Source organism: Rattus norvegicus, chromosome 4 (assembly GCF_036323735.1).
Source record: "Rattus norvegicus strain BN/NHsdMcwi chromosome 4, GRCr8, whole genome shotgun sequence".
Taxonomy (NCBI): Eukaryota; Metazoa; Chordata; class Mammalia; order Rodentia; family Muridae; genus Rattus; species Rattus norvegicus.
In genome coordinates, this window is record NC_086022.1 from 76,490,581 (window position 1) to 76,514,113 (window position 23,533).

At 37.8% G+C, this 23,533-nt stretch overlaps 1 protein-coding gene across 3 annotated transcripts in view; it reads left to right on the forward strand.

Moving 5' to 3' along the window:
• The window catches only part of Cntnap2 (contactin associated protein 2), a 2,256,901-nt gene that overhangs the window by 1,381,223 nt on the left and 852,145 nt on the right, over nucleotides 1-23,533 (forward strand). For all 3 annotated transcript variants that reach the window (NM_001427648.1, XM_039109027.2, XM_039109028.2), the window contains one exon: nucleotides 16,739-16,858. In NM_001427648.1, coding sequence (NP_001414577.1) covers nucleotides 16,739-16,858 — 120 coding nt within the window. The remainder of the gene's footprint in view (nucleotides 1-16,738; nucleotides 16,859-23,533) is intronic.

The window sequence follows — 23,533 nt, forward strand, 5'->3', positions numbered from 1 at the left end:
ATTTCCACTTAGCACTGCTTTCATTTTGTACCATAAGTTTGGGTATGTTTTGGCTTCATTTTCATTAAATTCTAAAATGTCTTTAATTTCTTTCATCATTTCTCCCTTGGCCAAGTTATCATTGAGTAGAGCATTGTTCAATTTCCATATGTATGTGGGCTTCCTGTCATTTTTGTTGTTATTGAAGACTAGCCTTAGTCTGTGGTGATCTGAGAAGATACATGAAATTATTTCAATTTTCTTGTATTTGTTGTGGCCTGTTTTGTGACTGATTATATGATCAATTATGGATAAGGTATTATGAGGTGCTGAGAAGAAGGTATATTCTCTTGTTTTGGGATGAAATGCTATATAGATATCTGTTAAATCCATTTGGTTCGTAACTTCTGTTAGTTTCTTTATGTCTCTGTTTAGTGTATCTTTCCATGATCTGTATAAGAGTAGGGCATTGAATTCTCTCACTATTATTGTGTGAGGTGCAATGTGTGCTTTGAGCTTTAGTAAGGTTTCTTTTATTAATGTAGATGCCCTTGCATTTGAAGCATAGATATTCAGGATTGAAAATTCATCTTGGCGGATTTTTCCTTTGACGAATATGAAGTGTCCTTCCTTATCTTTTTTGATGACTTTTGGTTGAAAGTCTATTTTATTTTATATTAGAATGGCTACCCCATCTTCTTTCTTCAGACCACTTGCTTGTGAATTTGTTTTCCAGCCTTTTACTCTGAGGAAGTGTTTGTCTTTGTCACTGAGGTGTGTTTCTGTTATGCAGCAAAATGCTGGGTCTTCTTTATGTATCCAATGTGTGATTCTACATCTTTTCATTGGGGAATTGTGTCCACTGTTGTTAAGAGATAGATATTAAGGAAGAGTGATTGTTGTTCTCTGTTATTTTTGTTGGTAGAGGTGTAATTATGTTTGTGTAGCTATCTACTTTTGGGTGTGTTGCAAGGAGTTTCCTTTCCTGCTTTTTCTAGGTTGTAGTTTCCCTCTTTGTGCTGCAGTTTTCCATCTATGATCCTTTGTAGGGCTGGATTTATGGAACTATATTGTGTAAATTTGATTTTGTTATGGAATATCTTGGTTTCTCCCTCGATGTTAATTGAGAGTTTTGCTGGATATAGTAGCCTGGGCTGGCATTTGTGTTCTCTTAGGTTCTATATGACATTTGCCCAAGGATCTTTTGACTTTCACAGTCTCCAGTGAGAAGTCTGGTGTGATTCTGATAGGTCTGCCTTTATATGTTGCTTGACCTTTTCCTCTTGCTGCTTTTAATATTCTTACTTTGTGCATTTGGTGTTTTGACTGTGATGTGATGGGGGAATTTCTTTTATGGTCCAATTTATTTGAAGTTCTGTACGCTTCTTGTATGTTTTTGGGCATCTCTTTAAGTTAAGGAGCCTTTCTTCTACAATTTGGCTAAAGGTATTTACTGGCCCTTTAATTTGGGAATCTTTACTATGCCTATTATCCTTAGGTGTGATCTTCTCATTGTGTCCTGAATTTCCTGGATCTTGGATTAGGAGCTTTTTGCATTTTACATTTTCTATGATGATTGTGTCAATATTTTCTCTGGTGTCTTCTCCCCCTGTGATTCTCTCTTCTATCTCTTTAATTCCTTTTGTGATGCTTGCATCTATGACTTCTGATCTCTTTTCTAGGTTTTCTATCTCTATGGTTGTCTGCCTTTGTGTTTTCTTTACTGTTTCTATTTCTGTTTTTAAATCCTGGATGGTTTTGTTTAATTCCTTCACCTGTTTGGTTGTGTTTTCCTATAATACTTCATGGGATTTTTGTGTTTCCTCTTTAAGGGCTTCTACATGTTTACCTGTGTTGTCCTGCATTTCTTGAAGGGAGTTACTTATGTTCTTCTTAAAGTTCTCTATCATCATCATCAGATGTGATTTTTAAATGCAAATTTTGCTTCTCTTGTGTCTTTGGATATCTACTATTTGCTTTGGTGGGAGAACTGGACTCTGATCATGTCAAGTAGTCTTGATTTCTGTTGCTTAGGTTCCTGTACTTGCCTCTTGCCATATGGTTGTCTTTGGAGGTAGCTTGTCTTGCTGTCTCTGCCAATGGCTTGACCTCCTGTAAGTCTGTGTGTCGGCACTCCTGGAGACCTGATTTCTCCCAGCAGGATCTGGTTCAGAGAGCTGTGGAATTCGTTCAGCTCTGGGCACAGGCAGAAACCAGAAGAGTTCTGTCCCAGACTGCTCCTGGGTTCCTGTGTCCTGAGGGCTCCAGTTGGATCCCTTGGAGAAGTGGTTGCTTTACCTCTGTTCTCAGGTGTGTCAGCACTCTCATTGACTTGCTTTCAAGCTCTGGGTGCAGGCAGAGAACAGAAGGATCCTCTCCCTGACTGTTCCTAGGTTATTGTGTCCAGTGGGCTCTGGGCGGCTTCTGCTTGGGCCAGGAAGGTGAGCAGAAGTGATGGTCTCCCCTGAGCTCTCATGATAGTTTGCACTTTTGAGAGTTCAGTTCTCTACCCTACGGGATTTTGGTACAGAGATCTGTAGGACTGGATCAGCTCCTGGCACAGGCAGAAACAGGAAGGGTCCTGTCCCAGACTGTACCTGGTTTTGTGTGTCCTGATGGCCCTTGGAGCAGAAGTGATCAATTGCTTATTTTTAAACCAGAAGTCTCTCTCTCTCTCTCTCTCTCTCTCTCTCTCTCTCTCTCTCTCTCTCCTTCTTCCCTCCCCCTCCCTCTCCCCTGTCTTAATTATATTAAGATAATCTCAAGTCTCTGAACATCATACACTGACTCTTAGATAGTTTTGCTCTCTCTGGCCAGTTCTATTTTGTGAGAATAAATCTATAGCTACCAACTCTATTCTATAGCTTGTTAGAAAATAGAACATTCAATTTTGAAAAGCCTGTTTATAGTGCTACAAGTCCATCACAGATATAATTAAGAGTTTATATTCCTATGTATTAGGACAAAAATACATTGTTGGAATTTGCACAATAGCTCTGTGGCACCCAAATTGACAACATAGTAAGAATTTAGCACTTAAGTTAATGAAAGAGTTTTCTGGGATCCTCTAGAGATAGTATGATGTTTTGAAACATAATCCAATGATTGATGTAGGAGATTGTGATTCCTGGATCAACAACAAATGACAACTTTATTTAATGTAGTATAATTAAGAAGTCAGAGTTATGATTGGATATATGGTTTCCTGTGTGATTTCTCACTAAAAAGCATTAATAAAAGAAACACAGTGCATTTATGCAAAAGATCTGCTTAAAAATGTATATAAATCTGGGTGTGTAAGAAGACTGGAGCTGATTCGGTCATGGATGCTTAGGAAGAAAGTGACTTTGAAGGAGTGAGGGAGAGGACATCTGTAACTCAGCAATGCGGTTGCAAGAACAGATTTTTGAGTTCAATTCCAAGGCTGTTGTGTGGCTTTGAGGTGATGTAGCCTTCTGGTATTTTCATCTCCCTAGGCCTCATTTTCTTTCACTGTAAAATGGAAAGGGAAGTGGCTACCTCACAGGATTACTCTGAAAACCAGATGGCACAGTGCTTGCAAAACACTGAGAGTGGAATATGAAACACAGGGAGCCTCACATAGCTGTTGTTGTTGTAATTATTATAATTATTTACAATGAGGGAGCTAGATTAAATAATCTCCAAGGTCTTTTCCAGCTCTGAAATTCTACAGTCCTATGATCAGTTCATTCCCAAATGACGTCAGATAAATGAGGTCTTACTATTTATCGGGCAAGAAATCAATATGGCCAAATTTCAATTGTATCCAGTAAGGTAATCTGAGCAGAGAATGAATTATTCAAAAACTCTGGTTACACTCAATATAGTTCTATTTGCTCTTGGAATGCATAGAACTGTTTAAAAGAATATTTTCTTCTCTTCTTATATTATGCTTAATGATTGAAATAGATTTGGCCTTTCTCTGTTCATTGAAGGTGAAGGAATAGAAGGCCCTTAAATATCTTAAACATGTTATTTCATTTAGTGAGCAGAGACTTAGCTGAAATCATCCAGCTGCCAATTGGGTAATAGAAAACTCAAGCATGGTGACATCTTGGCTCTGATAATGGACATGCCTACAACCAACAGCACGCCATCTCTTACAGAAGAAGCCTTTCTGGAATATCCAGTAGCTCAGGCACGTTTGGCCTTTGATATTCTAAGAATGAGAGGCTGACTATACCATGCAATTCTGCTGATACCTTAATTTCCAAAACTGCCTTAGCACAACAGTGATGCCTAATTATAACTCCCCAGCACAATGATACTGCCAAACACTACAATAGTCTAATTATCTAAACTCTCATTTATCATTTAAGATTGTTTCCTAACTTGTCATACACTTCATTTTTTAAGTAAAGGTTCTTTTCAAATTTTCTTCTCTTTTGCATGCAGCTTTTAAAAAAAAAAACAAAAGCAAAGGACTTGTTTAGGTTACCTTTGAATTGGTTGTAGGTGAATAATATGCAAAAAACAGGTGAGAGAGTAGACATTGGTGCATTATTCTTGCAAAGATGGCTTACCTGTTGGGGTATAGGCTTCCCCTTCCTGCTGGGCAGCTGGATTAATAAATCTCTTAAAATATTAGTTTCATCATTTAGAAGCATAATCATCAGAGAAATTAATTAGAAAAGAAATATATCCCATACAAAGAAGCATTATGAAGTATAATATGACCATAAGTGGTATAATGGTACACAGTCCCATGAGAAATTTGAGCAGCATCTTAAAACACTATGATCACTTTTCCCAAGTGTCACATTCATATATCATACAGTGGTTTCTGGAGCATTGACCTTGTGCAATGCTAGCATACAAGACCTAGTTAGGTTACTGGGATGAACTCCATATGCAGCATTAATAAACCCTTGAAACAAAAACAAGGAGAATGCATTATGTCTGTGAGAATAAGGTCCAATCCAAGGAAGAATTTGCTATAATGATGGAACAAAGAATAGTAAATAGTGTGATCAAAAGAATCAAGTTTGGATCATAAGGGTACTCTGATACCCATACAAAACATACTCACTTATGCCTTCCAACAAGTCCATAAAGTCACTTTAAAGGCAGTTTTCAGGACTTTCTACAATGATTCCATACAAAGTATTTGTGAGATAAAAGACGCTGTCCTCTGTGGCAGCTGAATCCAAAGCTACAGTTGATTATGACCCAACATTCCACAAAGTTATTCCCAGTCAATAATTTAACTGGTTGAGCCTACAGTGAATGTTTTACTTCTCCATGTGATTCAGGTCCCTGATTACTGTGGGGATGAAAACCCATAGACCCTCCAATTTGCCTTTACAATTAAAAGCAAATGATGAAACACAAAAGTCTATTATTTTTATTCTCCTGGACACCAGATGTGCTTTTCCTACTCCCAGCTTGTTTTTCTCTAATCTTGATCCATAGCAATTACTTCTTCCAGTATAGAAGTTTCTCTCTTTTTTTTTCTGCCACTATAACCCACCATGACTAGGTCACAGCCATTGTTTCAAATACAAATGACACATACACTTGAGTTTAATGGTAATATGTTTGGTTACCATGATCATGAATGCATTGAATATCTCTTTTGAAGTCTAAGAAAGGTAGTCATAATAACATCAGGTGTTTGGAATAACAGCCACATGAAGCAATTATAAATCTGTGAGCAAGATGTATCTATCTGCCTTTCTTCCAAATTTCTGGATTTTGTTCCATTGATAAATATTCTCTGCTAACTGATCACTTGTAAACCTTGTTTAACTTTCATAAAAAATTCTAAAGTCACCAACCATATCTTTTTATACATATTTCATTAATTCTTTAAGAATTTTGTGTACTATAATTTTATTATTTTCAGCTTTCTCCCTCAATTTTTTCTCCACCCCCACAGCATTCACACTCAACTTTGTATCAGCATTGTATTTTATATTTGAACCACAGTAGTTAGTGTTGCCTATATAATTGTGGGTGGATGGTCATCTACCAGAGCATTTTCATCTACGAAGTATCATATCTTTAAACAAAACTAACTCTCCCCCTCCAGTGTCCATGGTTAACTACAACAATGCAATATTTCAGGTCATCACACTGCAATTACACATGAACTCACATTGGCCATGATACCATACATAAAAACCGCTATGAGTTCAAGGTATACTAATCATAAGAATCATTATATCAATGCTTAGGTAATAGATAAGGCACAATAGAATGTAATCAAAGATTCTCCAGATATGGCCATTTGAAACACAGTATGAACTACTACATCTTGGTACACTCAGCCATGTGAAACTTGAATATTACCCACTGAAACACCTACTCCTTGAACGAGAGATCCTACAAGAAAAACTGTCAAAAGACCTTGAGCTACAGACCAAGGAAATTATTGAACAAGGACACAGGATAGGAATTCTGACTCTTAGTAGGGATCTTCCATGATGTTACTTCTTTTTACAGCCATTATTGGAGGAGAGGGGAATTTTTTTTTTTCTTTTGGTTTGGGTTCACATCACACAACAGTTTAGACTCAGCCCTCTCTACTGTGGAAAGCAGCTTGTTTCAATGTTCACAAATTTTAATTTTAATTTTTTCCATTAAATTCAAAGGGGTTTATTTGATATTTAAAATTACTTGTATTGCACCATTCTTTAAATTGGATATATTATAGTAGAATATTTTAAAACTATGAACTAGAATTTGATACAGTTATAATTTTTATTATTTGAATTATCCACACAACTTTATGGCTAAAATTAGCATTTGAAGTTGACAGTTTCTAGTGAGAAATGGGTTTATATTTAAATTAAATTAATGCCATTTTTGTTAATTTTAAATTATATCAACTGCTTTTTAAAGGCTACTTGAGTCATTTCCCTGTTCCATTTTCTTCAGTACAAGTGAAAATATACACAGATAAATTTTTAAAAATCTGTTGTTTCCTCAAACATCATTTTCTCAGGCACCATTCTATACTGTTCTCCAACGATGACAACTGAATGGCCCTCCTCGTCAGTGACATCAGACTAAACAATCCTTGTGGTGTTTATAAGCAATGCACTTTTCACAGAAAAAAGTAACTAATTGTTCCAAGCAAATGGCAAAGAGAACTTGAGGATATGCCTTCAAAGAATATCTCTTTCTCTTTTGCTGGAAAGAAAATGGCAGCATTAAATCTAAAAAAAAGTATATTCATGGGAAAGAGGAAATCACATAAGAAGGCACAGGAAATGAAGATAGGTTTCAATGAGGAGTGGTGGCCAACTGTGTCTGATGGTTGTCAAAATCACAGAGTATGAAGACTTAGTAAAAGCCAGGAGTAGATGCCAGTGGTGTGCTTGAAAGTGTGATAGTGGTTAAACTTGGTGTAGTTGGGACCATCTGTAACCTCATGTTTTTCTACCCAGCTTCTTTGTTCCCCAAAATAACAACTTGGAGACTTAACTAATTATGAATTGATGCTGAGGCCATAAGCCTTTTCTTGTTCCCCAATTAACTCATAAAATTAACCCATATATTCTAATCTAAATGCTACCATGTGTATGGTTACCTCTTTTAGTTTCACCAGTCAGTCTCCATCAATATTCCTGGTGAATCTCCCCATGTGTGACTCTATCCCAACATAGAGAGACCTCTCTCTCTCTCTCTCTCTGCAGGATGTCCCACTGTTTAATCCTGCCTCAGCTTGTTTGCCATAGACTTTTTTTTTATTGACAATCGAAGCTTCCACACAGTGAACAAAAGATTCTCTCTGTACCTGGCATTCCTGGAAGAACATGAAACAGTGGTCATGGCAAGCATCCCTGAAGATGAGTAAGACAGTGGTGATGCTTACCATGTCTGAGAATGTTGAAAAAACTGTTCATTTAAGAGTTAGCACATGGTGATTGTACAGATAAAAGCCTTTACTTTCTAGTCTGTCCTATATCAAGACATCAGATTCTTCACCTGAAGTTTCTGAGTGTTTTATTAATATATGTATTTAACATTTAGCAAATCTTACACTCTTTTTACCAACATGTCTATCCCATATATTAACTAGACTCTATGACCAATTTAGTTGTTCTCTTTCCAGTACTATGAATGAGTACCACTTTAAAAGATTTTTTGGTAAAACACATAATTAGATAAAAGAAATGGGGAGAACCGATTTAGTACAAAAACACAGCAAGGAAATAAATGCAAGTGCTAATCTATTTTGAGTTCATTCTTAGCCTCAGCATGAGGACCTGGCCACAGTGGGAGTAAGGCTGAGAAATCAAGAGATGGGAATGAGAGATTGAATATGTGGAACAAGGTGACTGTATGGGCAACCTTTGTAACACCTTTGAAAATGATGAACCGTGTCTGAGCTCTCTATAATCAGAAAAGGATGAGTTTACCCTGTGTAGGGTTTATCATTGTGTTTTGTAGGTTTTTCCTCACACTTCTAAGTCTTCTGTAATCTAACCCAACAGGGTATCAAACAACTAGACTTGTTCAGGTTTGGTCATTACATAGAGGTCAAGTCAGTATTTAATGGGATGAAGCTAAAAGAATAACAAAATGGATATTGATGTCACTAAGAAAGGTGATAGTCGCAGTGATGGAGACAAAAATTATGTTTTGTAATCACTATCAGAAGTATGGATTGTTGCGTTCTATAAAATAATACATTGATTGGAGCTACTATGAATGATGGGGGGGGGGGACTTATGGCAGATCAAATAAAGGCCAAAGTCAGATAAAAAGTAGGGAAAGAAAGAATAGCTGTGAAATAACTAAAGTAGATTTTGCTTTGATTCCAAAAACAATCTCTGAAGGACTTATTAAGTGAGAGAATTATAAGCTATTGTTCTAGTAGAAAAATCAAAACTTTGTCATTCTTTTTTATTTTCCTCTAAATTATCCCCTCCCTCTGAGATATGGATGAGGGAACACATTCATTAAAAGGCTAACATGAATAGTGTCTCATAAAGAAATTTTATTCATGGAAAATCATAATAAAATATTAGCATGAAGAATGTGAGCCCACACTTTCTAACCATCATCTTCACCTGTTTGCCAATAATGAGCAAATAATTCCTGGGGGAAATAATGTAGTTTATTCAGCATCATTCAAGGTTTAAAAAAAAATCCAAAGAGACAGAACATATGACGTTAATATTGAAGTGTTAATAGTGATTTAGCTATTGTGAAGCTCACATTGTGCTAATTAAAAATAATTGCATGGTCCTAGAATTAGAGAGTTTACATGGATATAGGTCTCAAGGTCATTGCTGCTTTTCTTGATTTCCATCTCGGCTGTGCACAAACTTCTATTGTTACCTTCACTGAAAAAATTAGGCTCGATGAAACCTAGTTTCTCCATCCAAATTCGAGTGATAAATATCTTTTTTCTAATTAGAGAGCCTTAGTTTTGAAAAGCAGATTAAGAACAGATAGTTCTTAGTGACTGGCATGGATTAGAAAACGGAGAACCTTAGAGATCAAAGCACACTGATCTCACCCACTCCAAAGTGTCCTATGTGATCAACTTTGCTGGTACTCGTGTTTTACATGAACAGATTTTGTTTCTTTAGACTTAAGTAAATCTCTCTTCTTAGGGCCTTTGACCCAGATTCCTCCAGAATTGCGTATGCATATGGTAAATATGTGACCACTCTGGCTGCTGTATATTTTTCTTTGCTCTTCACTCTTTAGCCATTCTCTTGGCTAGTGATATGGCACTCTTTTCCAGGTCTTATGTCAAATCTGAGGTCTTAACAGCTGTTCTCCCTGCTTGGCGTTGGCTAGAGCTGAGTGAATAAAGGATGCCTTATAGACCTTTAAAGTTCAAAACAAACTTGAACTTTGTTAATCTATTTTTTTCTTTATTGCTCTGTTTAATATTTGGGGGCATTTTCTTTCTCTGAGAATACATTGGTTGCTTAGTAAAAGATAGTCTTTAAATATCATTATATTGTTTTGTTAATTTACCTTTTTATTGCTGAGACCAAACACATTACAAGAAAAAAAACTTTAATAAAGGAATGTTTATTGTGATCGAAATTTGAGAGAATATCAATGCATCATAGTGGAAAAGAAGAAAAGGCAAGGGGAGCAGCCTGTGGCTATGGGAGGCACATGAAGCAGGAGAGATCTGGCTACTTTTAGGATCAGAGTGGAAATCCTAAGACTCATTCTCCAGTGACCCATTTCATCCAATTATTCCTACCTCCTAACGGTTCTATGACATCCCCAAGCAAGACTTTTAGCTAGCTGGTGATCAATTATTTAAACACATGAGCCTTTGGGATTTCATCTTGAAACCAACAATAGTGGTTGAAAGAACAATGCCAATCTCCTACAAGATGCCCATGTTTTAACCTGTGGAACCTATGACTAAATTACCTCATATAGCAAAGAGCCCTTTTGCAATGGACTTTCTCAATCCCACCTTTGATTATTTGAGTAGGGCTTGTGTTATCATGGGATTCCTTAAAAGAGTTGGAGAAAGGGATGAGACAATAAAAGGGAGAATTAGCATAAGCCATCATCAAGACAATTCTACTAGGAGAGGATGGCTGAGAAGATGGGGAAATGGACTGTGGTAGAGTCTCACTATCTTAGTTAACCTAATCTAAACAGTGTTAAACATGTGAGCCTATGGAGATAGACCCAGAAGCTAAGATATTCTGGACCGATTCCTCATCTGTATGCCTGAGGCTGTCTCCAAAGGGATTCTGTATCTGTTAAGATGACAGTTAGTGTTAATCATCATAGAAATAATGTACCTAGAATGTTTCAAGCCCCTGGAAGCTTGAAAGAGCAAGAAAACTGATCCACCCATCCTGAATATCAATACTGAGAAGAAATCCTGCCCGCGTCTTGAATATAGCCCAAAGGACCCCACTGTAAACTTGTGACCAGGGACACATCATTATTAGCTATACTATTATCTCCAGCACTTAAGATAATAAATTAGTGTACCATTAAGTCAGTAAGTGGCCATCTGTTACAAAAGCCATTGGAAACTAATGCACAATCTCATCACTGTCCACTACATGCAACGTGGTGTAAGAGAAAGCATCCATTGTCCTATGAAAATGCAAAGAATACATTGCACTTATCTTTCTCAGGTTTCTTCTGTGCTATAAAATTCCATCTGATGTGCTTAACAGTTGCACTTCTGAATAACTGCGATTTATTTATGAATATATGGAATAGTAATATATGGAATAATATGAGACCTTTTACTTGGCACTTGGAGTTGCAACAGAGAAAAATTACTTCCCCGATGGATCGATAGGCTTGATGAGTCTATTTGTTTTGCCATCAGCCCCATTACCTTCCTGTTCCCCAGCAGTCTACTTGCAGCACCCATTATTCATGACGCCTCCGCTGCTGCTTTCCTTGCAGTGGCTGCTTCCTTAAGCCCCATGCTCTGCTGTCTCCTGCAGTTTGATTAGCAAAACTCATACAACACAGCTGGGACTGGACCTGGCGCAGAGCTCACAGGCTGGGACCTGCCACCTAAATGCTCTTATTTGCCTATTCTTGGCACAATTTAATTCTGCCTCGTGCTCTTTAGTTTACAGAGGGTCTGATTTCATTTCATCCCTCATGTTAAGGAGGTATTATTGCTTTTATATTACGCTCGGGAATACTGAAGATTGAGGAGAGTTTCCAACGGAAAATGATAGAAAGGTTTGAATGAAAATGTCTTAATTACTTATAGAGATTATAAAATTAATGAAAAATTTTACAGCATCGCAGCTGTTGGCCATTTTATCTCAGTGTCATGAATCCAGATGCACATTTTGAAAGTGTGTTTTTAATGAAAAAATAGCAGATGCATGGGACCTGAAGAGATAGCTCTGTGGGCGATGTGCTTGTTGCGTAAGTCCAAACCCCAGAACGCAAATAAAAGCTAGACGTGATAGTTTTCCATGCCTGCAATTCCAGTGCTAGTATGTGAAGACTGGAAGATCCCTGTTGTTTGCAACTCTGATTCATCCAACTCGTTTCAGTGAGAGACCTGGGCTATTAGACAGACAGACAGAAAGACAGATTGAAAAGGTAGGGAATGATAGAAGAAGACATTCAATGTCAACATCTGGCCTCCCATTGCAAAGGCACATATACCACACATGTACACAGATAGGTCTATACCATACACAAATCCACATAAATTTACAGAGACATATTACAAAAAGATTTGGAAAATGCAGAAAGGTTTTTAAAAATCTCCTTTAAATTTGTTGCTCAAAAGCAACCACAACATTTCCTTCCAAAGATTTTTTTCAGTACAGCCATACAAAGTATATATTTAAAATGATATTTTTTATTTATAGCTTTGTGTTTCATGCCTGTTTATTACCTAGAGAAAAGTAAGGTGCTATTCCGCCCTCACTGTATTTAAATTTTATTATATTACTTGTCAATGACCTATGTTTTCTGCAGTCAAGTACAAATGAAAAATCAGACCATATTGCCTGAGTTCTGATTGTCTTAAGATTAGATCCAAGCTTCTCAGAATGCAGTCTGAAGACCTGCAGTGCTAGCTCACTTCGCAGCCTCTTAGAGCTGCAAATTCTCTGCCTAGTTAAGCTCCTTACAATGAGGTGAAAGCCCCCATTGCAATCAACTCTCCATGATTCAAACTCATGCAAAAGTTTGAAAAGGACTTGGCCTTGTGTGCATCCATGAGTCAAGAACAACCTATTACAGCCTAACAATGAACAGAATAATTATTAGAATCAAAATCAAAAAACAAATACAAAAACAGAAAGGCTTCTTTCTTATGAGAATGTTCTACAAAACCAAAGGCTTCGATGTTTACTCCTAGTAAATTAATGAGCAAAGGTTTAAAGACCTGGTTCAAATGACTGTATACTGCCATAGTAACGTGATAAGGATCCATGTACTGATCCTTTTCTATTCATCCATTTCTGATTAGCCACCTAATACTCACCCATCAAAATAAAAAGAGCAAGGAGGGAATACAGTTTAAGTTGAGTTCTTTCTTTTTTCATTATAATGCTATAATATATTGACTAAGCAAAACACTTTCCAATCACAACACTTTAGGAAAGGTATCTTCATAAAAAGGCATTTTCAAGGAAGAAGTTGAACAATTTCTGAACTAACGGCCAAGTAGGTATTATAGCAGTGAGATAGACAGTGTTCTGGATTATTACAAAATAGCACATGTTCACTGGAAAGAATTTCCTTTAGAAGGAAGGATTTGAATGATGGCTAGGAAATAATCCATGGGTTAACACAGTCAGTGTTTGTGGAGCTACCCATTCAAGACTTGACATGCCTCAGGTACTATGTTAATGGTAGATGGGGATTATTTCTTTCAGTCCTTAGGAGACCAGTTAATGTACATTCCGCAGGAATGGCTAAATGAGATTAACTGATCAGTTCCTGTGTGTGTGTGTGTGTGTGTGTGTGTGTGTGTATCTAAGTCTTTCAGATCCATTGTCTACTATTTCTTCCTCAGTTGAGAGTTTAGATTGAGACATTATATAGCACTTAAGGACTCTGTATGATCCACTGTGTTTTACTAGGGTTGTCTGTCTAGGCATGGACATGGAGCTCCACACTAGAGCATGTATAACTCACCAGTGACTACATCACCAAAGACAATGATTTCATCCCTCCCACAGCCTTTGTCATCAGTCCCTCCCACATCGGTGACTGCGCTCTGTCTTTAGAAAGCTCAGTGAAGCCAGCTGCAGCTGTTGTGAGTTCATTTGTACCAGGGCCATGCTGTGTCCATAAAAACAGTGTGTTGTGGCCCTCGTTCCTGTTTTCTTATATTCTTGCATCGGCTTGTCTGTTCATTCTGCTACTTCTTCAGGATCCCCTGAGCCTTGGAGGGACTGATGTAGGTGTCCTGTTTAATGCTGAATACTGATAAGGAACACCAGTTAAGTTACTTACTCCCAGCATCTTAAACAGGTGTAGTTTCTCCATTAATGACCATTCATTGCAAAAAGAAAGTCCTTCGATCAAGGCTGACTCAGGATTAGTCTATGGGTACAAACAAAAATATTAGTTAGGTTATTCGACACTCTGCCCATTTAGCAAAACAAGGCTAGTAGTCTCATTATTAAGGCTACAGGCTCCCTAGACATTGCCTTTGACTAATCCATAATATCAGACTGTATCTTTCAGAGTAGGCCTCAGATTCAATCAGAAAGAAGTTGTTTATTCTCATAACTGTGTCACTACTGTGCCAGTAGATACATCTTGTCTGAAAGCTTGGTATCGCAGCATACAAGGTCTAAACTTGGTAATGACTACTGCTAGCTTTTAAGACCCAACTGCATAGAAACACCATATTATAAAAGCTAGATAGTAAGGAAGAAGCTTCTAGCTTTGCTCCAAACAACACATCTTTGTTCTTCAACCAAGGAAGGCACAACACACTTTTTCATTTTTTTTTAAATTGAATGCATGGATGCAGTGCTATCTTGGTTATATTCATCACCCATTCCCTACATCCAGCTCACTCCAGCCTCCTGTATTAGTTACTTGTTATTGATGTGATAAAATACCATGACCAAAAGCAACTTAAAATATTTGTGCATCTAGAGAGTTATATGTTCATAATAACCCAGAAGGCATGGTGACAGGAAAAGGAAGATGAGAGGTCACATTGTATCTGTCAACAAGAAATAGAGTGAGTAAGCAGGAAGCACAGTCATAATTACACATCAGGTATGGATCCAAGCATAATACCTTCACAAGATCAAACCAGACAAACGTCCCATCATAGTTGGGTAGAAGATCTCCACGCCCCGATCCTTATGGGTGAGTAATTGGTATAGATAGTTTCCGGGGCAGGGAGAATCATACTTTAGTGAGGATATGGCTACTGGTAGGTTTGCCATGCTCCAGTGGATGTCCCAACACCCATGCATATTTGGATAACTCTAACTGGACTTAAAGGGCTGAAAAAGAAAAAGATAGGAATTTGGAAAAGAGATCTTAGGGAAAATAGGAGGGAGTTGGTTGGAATAAATGGAACATAGATATGATAATGCTTATATACATGTGTGAATTTTTAAAAAACAAGGATTTTGCGATTTTAACCTGGAGAGATGCTGTCATTGGTAAGGCACCTAGTTTGTTTTCAGAGATTGTGATTTCTTCATTTGCAGCTATGCCTACTCCCTTCTATTCAGTCAACCTTCATGTCATCTTGACTTCAGAACAACTGCATCCAGTCCTGCCAACTTTATCATTGGCTAGATTGCTTTAGTTCAACTGCCACTCATCTTTCAACTGACCAATAACAGCAACAGCCTGATATTCTCCTGCAACCTACTACTTACTACATGGAGTTTTCATTTTGAAGCCAACATCTAATTATAGCATCTTCCTGCTGAACATTTGGAAACATTTTCTCCGGCCTTTTATTATAGCATTTCACTTGGCATGACATCCACAATTAGAAAAAATATGTAATTTATTGTGTGGACACTTAAGAAATTGAAAGTGGACCTATTAATGGTTATCCTGGGGCAACGATTATTGGGTTCTGCTTCCTTTTCTAGCCACATCCTTTTCTAGCAGCACTGGAAGCATAAGCAATACCTCATAATCAACAAACAAATCCTGCATTAAAGGTCTTGAATTTGGATTGTATCCAGCCATATTTGCATAGACAGGTGTTACCTAGGACACATCACAGAAATGCTTTGCATTAACTCTTTGCGAAAGAAGGAAAAAACGAAGGCACAACCAACCAAAGAATTGTAGAATCATTTGACAAAGTATACTAACATTTGGTATAATGAAAGAAATCCGTTGGTAAAAAACTTAAAAACTGTCTATTATCTTTGGGTAGAGAGAGCCATGAACAGGGACAGGGAAATTTGATATAGGATAAAACAGAGGATACCTCAGACTCAGACCCCCTATTTCTTAATTTAACCCACAACAGATCTCAGGAGCACTGGCCAACAACACTGTATAGCTCTGTACGGGGAATGCACCATTTAACAGATTTTCACCAGGAATGGCTCCTTGTCCTGTGCTAATTTTATTCATGTTCCACATGAATGCTAGTTTGAACCTGCTGGGGAAAAGAAAAAAATTCTCTTAATAGCATTTTTGAGAGTGACACAACCAAGCAGATATATAAATGTCCATTTTGTACTTCTAAAAACAGGTGCAGTCTCTTCAAGAAAAAGAAAATATGTCACAGATATGGAGAGAAAAGGGAAAACAATGAAAAAGAACCTAGAATTCAATTATGCAAATGTAAGCTTTTACACAAACTCAATTTGATGTAATTAAAGCACCTGTAACAAACTGAATCAGGAAACCAGCACTCCTTTGGCCTGAGACACAAGAAGATTATAAATTACATACAATTCATAAAAAAAACAATTATTAGTGATACAAAAATGGAAAGATCTCCTTTATCTTACTTGATAGTTCAATTTGCAATCTCTCAAAATAAAGAAGTTTTCAATATAATTTATGAATGAAAGGGTCATGAGCCCCAATAGAAACATATGTTACATGTCTTATTAGTAAGTAACTGATTGGGTCTATCCTTTCCCCAAGTATAGAGTCATATAAGTAGATTCAGGGGTCAGAAATATACAGAAAACTCTGAGTCATAAATTTAAGTTTAGAAAAAAATGAATGTTCACTCTAACAGGAAGAAATGTTTACATAGCAGCCAGCCAGTGCTGGGCATGTGAACTAAGGTTTTGAGCTGGGGAGACATTTGTTTTGTGCTGTGCTCATGTGGGATATTTCATTCCAGCCATCTACGAGCCGTCCTGTGAAGCTTACAAACACCTTGGCCAGACATCAAATTACTACTGGATAGATCCTGATGGCAGTGGACCACTGGGGCCTCTGAAGGTTTATTGCAACATGACAGGTAACTATGTCACATTTATGTTTCATGAGGATGGCTTCTCTGTATGTTGAAAATAATAGTCCATGAGCTGTTTATTGCTCTGATGCTGTATTCTCATCACATCTTCTAAGAAGTTAAATCTTGTTGGGCTTATTAGGCAAAAATGCTGAAATGTATGCCATGAAAACCTTTGACACTGTAATTTCTTAAATGTTTGCCATTTGGATCCTGAGAAACAGCTCAGAAGTTACACACCACTTACTGCTCTTGCAAAGGACCTGGGTTCAGTTCCCAGAACTCACATGGAAGTCTACAACCATCTACAACTCTAGTACCGAGAAATATGATGCCTTCTTTGATTTCCATAGGTACCAGGCACACACACAGTATACATGCATATATGTGGGCAAACACTCATATAAGTAAATATTTTAAAATAGTTTTTCTTTCTGTTAAACAATGAATACTTAATACTTTAATGAAAAATCAATATACGAAAGAAAACAAAGAAAGTAAAATTGCCAAGTTGAAGTTCATAAAAGAAGTGGCACGTGAAGTTACCTTCCCTAGTGTTCTAGGCTGGATAAAAGTGCTATCAGTACCAAGTCTCGGCCTGCTTATATTTGGTGAAGGCTTACAAGCCACTCCTGATGTCTTCCATTCTCCATAGAAGGGTATCCTCTGTGTACTCAAAACCCTTTCTGGCAATCGCGAAGATTACACAAAGCTTTCATAAAATTTATTTAGGAAGAGATCCTGGTTTTTCTTCAATTCCATATTAAATTTCAGGCCAGTGAAAGGAGACTGTGAGTTCTTGCAAACTCCCAAAGCAGTATATACGATACACAGCTCTCTAAGATGGGAGAGAAATTTCTAACAGATTGGCAGCACATAACACTCCAAAAATCCTGATAGGGCTTTGAGCCATCACCATTAGTGGTTCCAGGAGATGACTGGCACTTAACGTGGACTTCTGAGATGTAGGAAGTGAAGGATAATGGCGATGTAATGGTCTTCATAGTGGAATGATGATGGCCACATGAAATTTCTCTAGCATCCTGCTAGGTACCCTCAGTTCTTCATGCCAAGAACTGGGTTTGAGTTCTAGTTCCATTAGTCACCAGCTGTGCAATCATCAGCACCTGAACTAACTTGGCTAAAGTCACAAAGCTTTTATACATTTTATTACCAAGTGGATTACTGCTGCCTACAACCAGCATTGTACAAATAAAGTAGTAGAATACACAGGTAATTCTTAGCATATTGGGTCAACAGAAACAGTTAGGTAAGGTTCTCTTATTTCTTTAAGTTTCAAGAGTTAAGTAAAATGTTCATGTTCTAAAAAGATTCTAACTGAAATGTGTTTTAAACCCATGATTCTAGATCAATGTTTCAGAACCATTTATGGGGTTGTGTATGTTTTTTTTTTAATTTCCAAACATGTGTTGTATCTCTACCTCTCGAGGTTTCATTAAGTCTCGAGTGGAAATAGGATTCTGTGACTAAACTCAAAACTCTAAAGAGCACCTTGGGCAGGGAGAACTCAGTAGAGAACTTAACATGGTATCATGAAGCCAGGCATGATGCAGAATGGAAGGGAGAATGGAAAGGGCTGGACAGGACTTCAGTGTAGAAGCCATGTATAGAAGGCTGTTAAGAGAACTAGTCTGCTCTAAGTTTCCTCCTACCCCAAGATCTCTGGTATACTCTGAAGCGAGATCAGCTAAGAGAGAGCCTTAGCCAATTGCTTTGATGGCTCACTTGCCAAGTGTCCTTTGACTACCTCTTGTTGAACTTCATGTTAATTCTACTAGGACCTCAGTACAGTTTGTTAGAACTTTATGTATCTTGATCCTGATTTATCTAATAAGTTTATAGCCCAATGAGTTTAAGTATTAACCTAAGACATTCTGGCCAAGACTTGAATTAAGTTGGTTTCCATCTGCATTTAGGAATGCAAAACAAAAGCATGAGACTTGCAGCCTTCCTGCATAAAATGAAGGGCTGGTTTAGTCTGGGGAAAGATGCTTTTCTGTGTTTTGAAGCACAGTGTGAATCAGAACTGCAAATTCTGTCTTACCCATATCTCCATTGAAAGAGAATCACAAGGATGCAACCCCAAAATGCTGGAACAGTCTGAGCAGGAAGAACACGCCACTTCATGCACTCAGGATGGTTTTCTCCTACCCAAGAGAGTTATGAGCATTGGTGTGTCCAAGAACCCTTGAAGAATCTTGTCTTACATGTTCTTGAGCATGCTAAATAACTGCATAACGATCATTTAGCTCTTTGCCACTCACAAACAATTCTGGAAATATCATGTTCTATACGGAATAGCCATCACCAAGAATAATACTGTGAAGGTTGGCTTAAGCTCTTCCATATTGAAGGAATGTTGTAAAGACAGGGAAAGTATAGCAGTCTAAGATAGCCTATAAAAATCCAAATATATCACTTCATGACTTGAGAAATTGTTCCCACTACAGAAACCTCAAGGAATAAAAAGAGATAAGGTACTAAAAAGGTGAGGAAAGAAAAGAAGAGGCCCACAAATCAATGCCTCAAGAATAAGCTTCTAGTGGGTTAGTAAGCCTGAGAGACAAGCTAATAGGTGGAGGAATAGGCAGGGTCACAGCAAATAAGTTTGATTGTGTAGCACGTCTGTGTGTCCTCACATATGCACATAGAAACACATTAGAGAAAAGGATGAAAGAAAAGTATCTGACAGCATTGGAGGGACAATGAGATATCTCTGTAGAGAGTGAAATGATATTTGAGAATCTAGAGAATGATTAAGATATTTAATTGAGAATCTTAGGTATGGAGGACTGTAGATTTTGAATCACTGTAAAGTACATGCTGGATATGGTGCTGTAACGGAAGTGTGGCAAAAATAGCTGTTAGGATTCTTGGAGTAAGTCTTGTCTAGCAGTATGGATGATTTGAAGATCCTATGATATGTGGAAGAAGCTGCTTATTGAGCTACAGCCATTAGAGATTAGAGAGGGTTCTCAATGATAGAACCTTTCAAGTGCTGCAGAGTTCACATGGAGAAGTGATGCTTTCAGTAAATCCCTTCCAAAAGAAGCTACTGCTTTGTTTTCCTTGGGATTTTATCCAAATTCATGTCGTATATAATCCTTCTTTGAGACAGGGTCTCTTTGCCCTTGAATTAATCAAGTTGCCTAGCCCACAGCATCTAGAGGGGCCTACTGGGAATTTGGAGTGACTGCGCTGTTGGGTCCAGCTTTTCTAGGGATTTGAGGTCAGGTTGTCAGGGCTGCAGCAGCCTTTCACTCACTGAACCATCTCCTCAGCTCCCGTATTGAACTTTGTTTAAAAAATTTGAGTATCTGTGCATCTGTGCTCTGGCACATGAGGTTTAAAAAGTTCAAACTAGGGACGAGGTGGCCGAGTGGTTAAGGCGATGGACTGCTAAAAAGTTCAAACTAAAAAAAAAAAAAAACCCAAAAATCAAAAAACAAAAACAAAAACAAAAACAAAAACAAACAAACAAACAAACAAAAAAACCCCACTTCTTGCATTCTTCCCACTACTGGCTTTGTAGTTTTATCAAAAAGCCATTAAGCTTGTTTACATAATTTGTGCTTTATAAAGCCCTGGGATTTAGCTGATCAAATTCTATTATGCTGTATAATGGTAAAAGCTGCTCATGTCTTTTTAATCTAATATTTATAGAGAGCACCGGCTCATATCCCTGTGTGCCGGCACTGGGTAATATTATTTTCTTTATCTTTATTGTGCTTTTCACATATTTCCATGGTGCAAAATGTGGGCAGGGGGCTGCAGAGTCTCTGAGGTAACAGATGTGGGTCTTAGTGACAAGTGACATGAACCTGTGCATGTCACCTCACTTCAAACCCTACAACCTTCTTCTTTCCAGTGGTATTTATCGCCTCATCAGTTCACAGTTGTGCCACCTCTGCGTGGCTTCTCAGTGATTGACACAGATGATCTGGTTGCACCGAGCAAACCCCAAGCAGACAGCAGAGACAAAAGTCCACTAGAGCTCTCATTTACTCTGAGGGTTAGAATTTTCTTAGAAATTCTTTCAAATTTCTGGAAGAGTTGGTTCTTCATGATTTTAAAGTCCATCGTCTCATTTCCTTCATGATCATTGGCCATGGATTGCTCTGAGCCCAGCAGGAACTTTGATCTGCAGACCTTCCACTAGAGCATGTCTAGTCAAGTCATCCTTAAACAATACAGTCATCTACTTCATTTACTCTAACAGTCGGTTTATCTGCAACCCTTTACCTGAACTATGTCTAGCAACCAGGCCTCAAAGTGAATTACAATATATTTAGAGTTTCCTCTCCCTTTAGAGAGAGGGCATCCTGCAGGGCACACCTACCAATTGGTAGTACTAAAGTTCTCTGAACTCTGACTACTTATGCTTCTCTGTCTACCATTCCTAACTCTAAAACATACACTCCTTCCCATGTGTGGCACATACTACCACATTTAGTTTATAAAGTATTGTGTTTCGTTTATAGCTTTGTGCTTTTGTAACCTTAGCATATTCCTCAATAAAAGAAAGTTTGAGTATATATAAAATAAAGGATAAAATTAATAGTTGGAAAGAAAACAACTGACATACTGGGAAATATATTATAAGGATTTTTATATTTTACACTTTACAGACAGACAGACAGATATTAAGGACAAATAAAATGGTAGCACATTTTAAAAATATTATGTGTAAGTCTTCTAGTGATTCACAGGAGCATGAGATAGCCAAAGTTACAATTGGGGTCTTGCTTTAATAATTAAAGCTCAGAAAAGTTAAGTCTCAGGTCACTTACATTGTCAGTCACAGAGTCTGAAAGTTTAGCTAGGCTTATGTGCTTAGAAATAGTCTATAGTTAATATATCTGTGAATGTGTGTGTGTGTGTGAGTGTGTGTGTCTACCAGCTCACATGTATATATAAACAGCAGTGTTTACCTCTGTACTACAATATGCAACATGTTTTCTGAAATGAGCATTTCTTATTAGCATCTCTTTATCATCATCATCATCAAAACTTCCTTACTCATTATTGATGGCTTGAACAATATGTTGACTATAAACTATTTACTTCTTAATTGTCCCACTAATGCCTTGGGGTTTTTAATCAGAGAACACATTTAAATGAAATCGGCACAGAAACAATTAAGTGACTGTTACTGGTTGCAATTCATAATTAATCTAGAAGTACTTTCCCTTGTGCAATTTTCTGAGGCCATTTTAGGATACCTCATCCACTTTCTGCCATCAAATACTCTCTCTGTACCTGAGGTAGACCACCCCTGCAGAATTTCCCTTGACCTATTTGTGCTTATTCATCAAAGAATCTTTTGTTTTTTATGTTTCTTAAGACGCTATCCCAATATTAAGACAATTTAAATGTAATTCCCAATAGTTGATTGATTTAAACTTTGTTTAAACTTGGTTGGACACTAGCTAGCTTGAAAGTGTAACAGGATGACTTTGTCTACATTTAATCTAACAGTAATCCTTGCCTTTCCCTGGTGGAAAAGAAACAGCTAGATATAAGGACATAACGTTCTGATCTGTGTGTGGCTTCATAAGTTCTTAACTCTTTCATTTTCCTGTAGGTCAGTACTTCTCTCTCCTTCCTCTTTCTGTCTCTCTCTGTCTCTCTCTGTCTCTCTCTGTCTCTCTCTGTCTCTCTCTGTCTCTCTCTGTCTCTCTCTGTCTCTCTCTGTCTCTCTGTCTCTGTCTCTGTCTCTGTCTCTCTCTTTCTCTCTCTCTCTCTGTCTCTCAGGGTGTGTGTGTGTGTGTGTGTGTGTGTGTGTGTGATGAATAAAAGCCTTACACCCTGGCTTCTTCAATTTGATTGCCCTCACTCTCTCCTGTTTTTCTCCAAGGCACTTTATTTCCTTTTCTATCTCCTAACCTGGTTTGCCTCCTCTATAGTTAACCTACACGTGGATCCACTCTGTTCTCTGTTCTGTCTTCCCTCAGCCACGTCTCCTCCTCTTTGTCGACCTCTCACGAGCTGTCTTTGTTATAAACCTTTGTAATCACTCAGCAACTCCTGCCTCTCACGTTCAGCTATTTCAGTTCCTCACAATCAGTATAAATCTTTGAATTCAATTCTGTTCATACAGCTTCAATTGAAAATCTTGGAAGCAACTCACTGATCAAACCCAGCCGGGGAAGGACTCTCCTTCTGACTGATTACCACTCTCATGGAACACTTTCTTTCAGATTCTCACTTATTCTATGCATGGCTTCCACCTGCCAGGCTTTCTTTGAAATCTCTTCTTCATTGTATGTCAGTCATGGTGATAGGTTAATACTACAAAAGTTCTCAAATGGTTTTCAAACTTCAAGTCAAGAAAGGCAGAGGAAAACTATAAAAGGTACTCTGCGACCCATGCCACAGACCAGATAGTGTAAAAACAAGGTCATGCAGATTCAGACTCTGTGGGAGCCTCTGAAATGGAACCAAGATGGAAATTAAACTGTATTGGAATACTTTCACACAACACGGCCAAACAATATTTTAAATGCATACTGTTTTATGCTATTCCTCCATTGAAAATCTTAGGATGACCTCCCATTGTCATGGCTGGATGACTGTTTCATTACCTCTGATGTTTGGAGCCTCAATTGCTTGTCCAGTCCACAGTAATCAACTTTTCAATGGAGTGAATTAAATGGATTA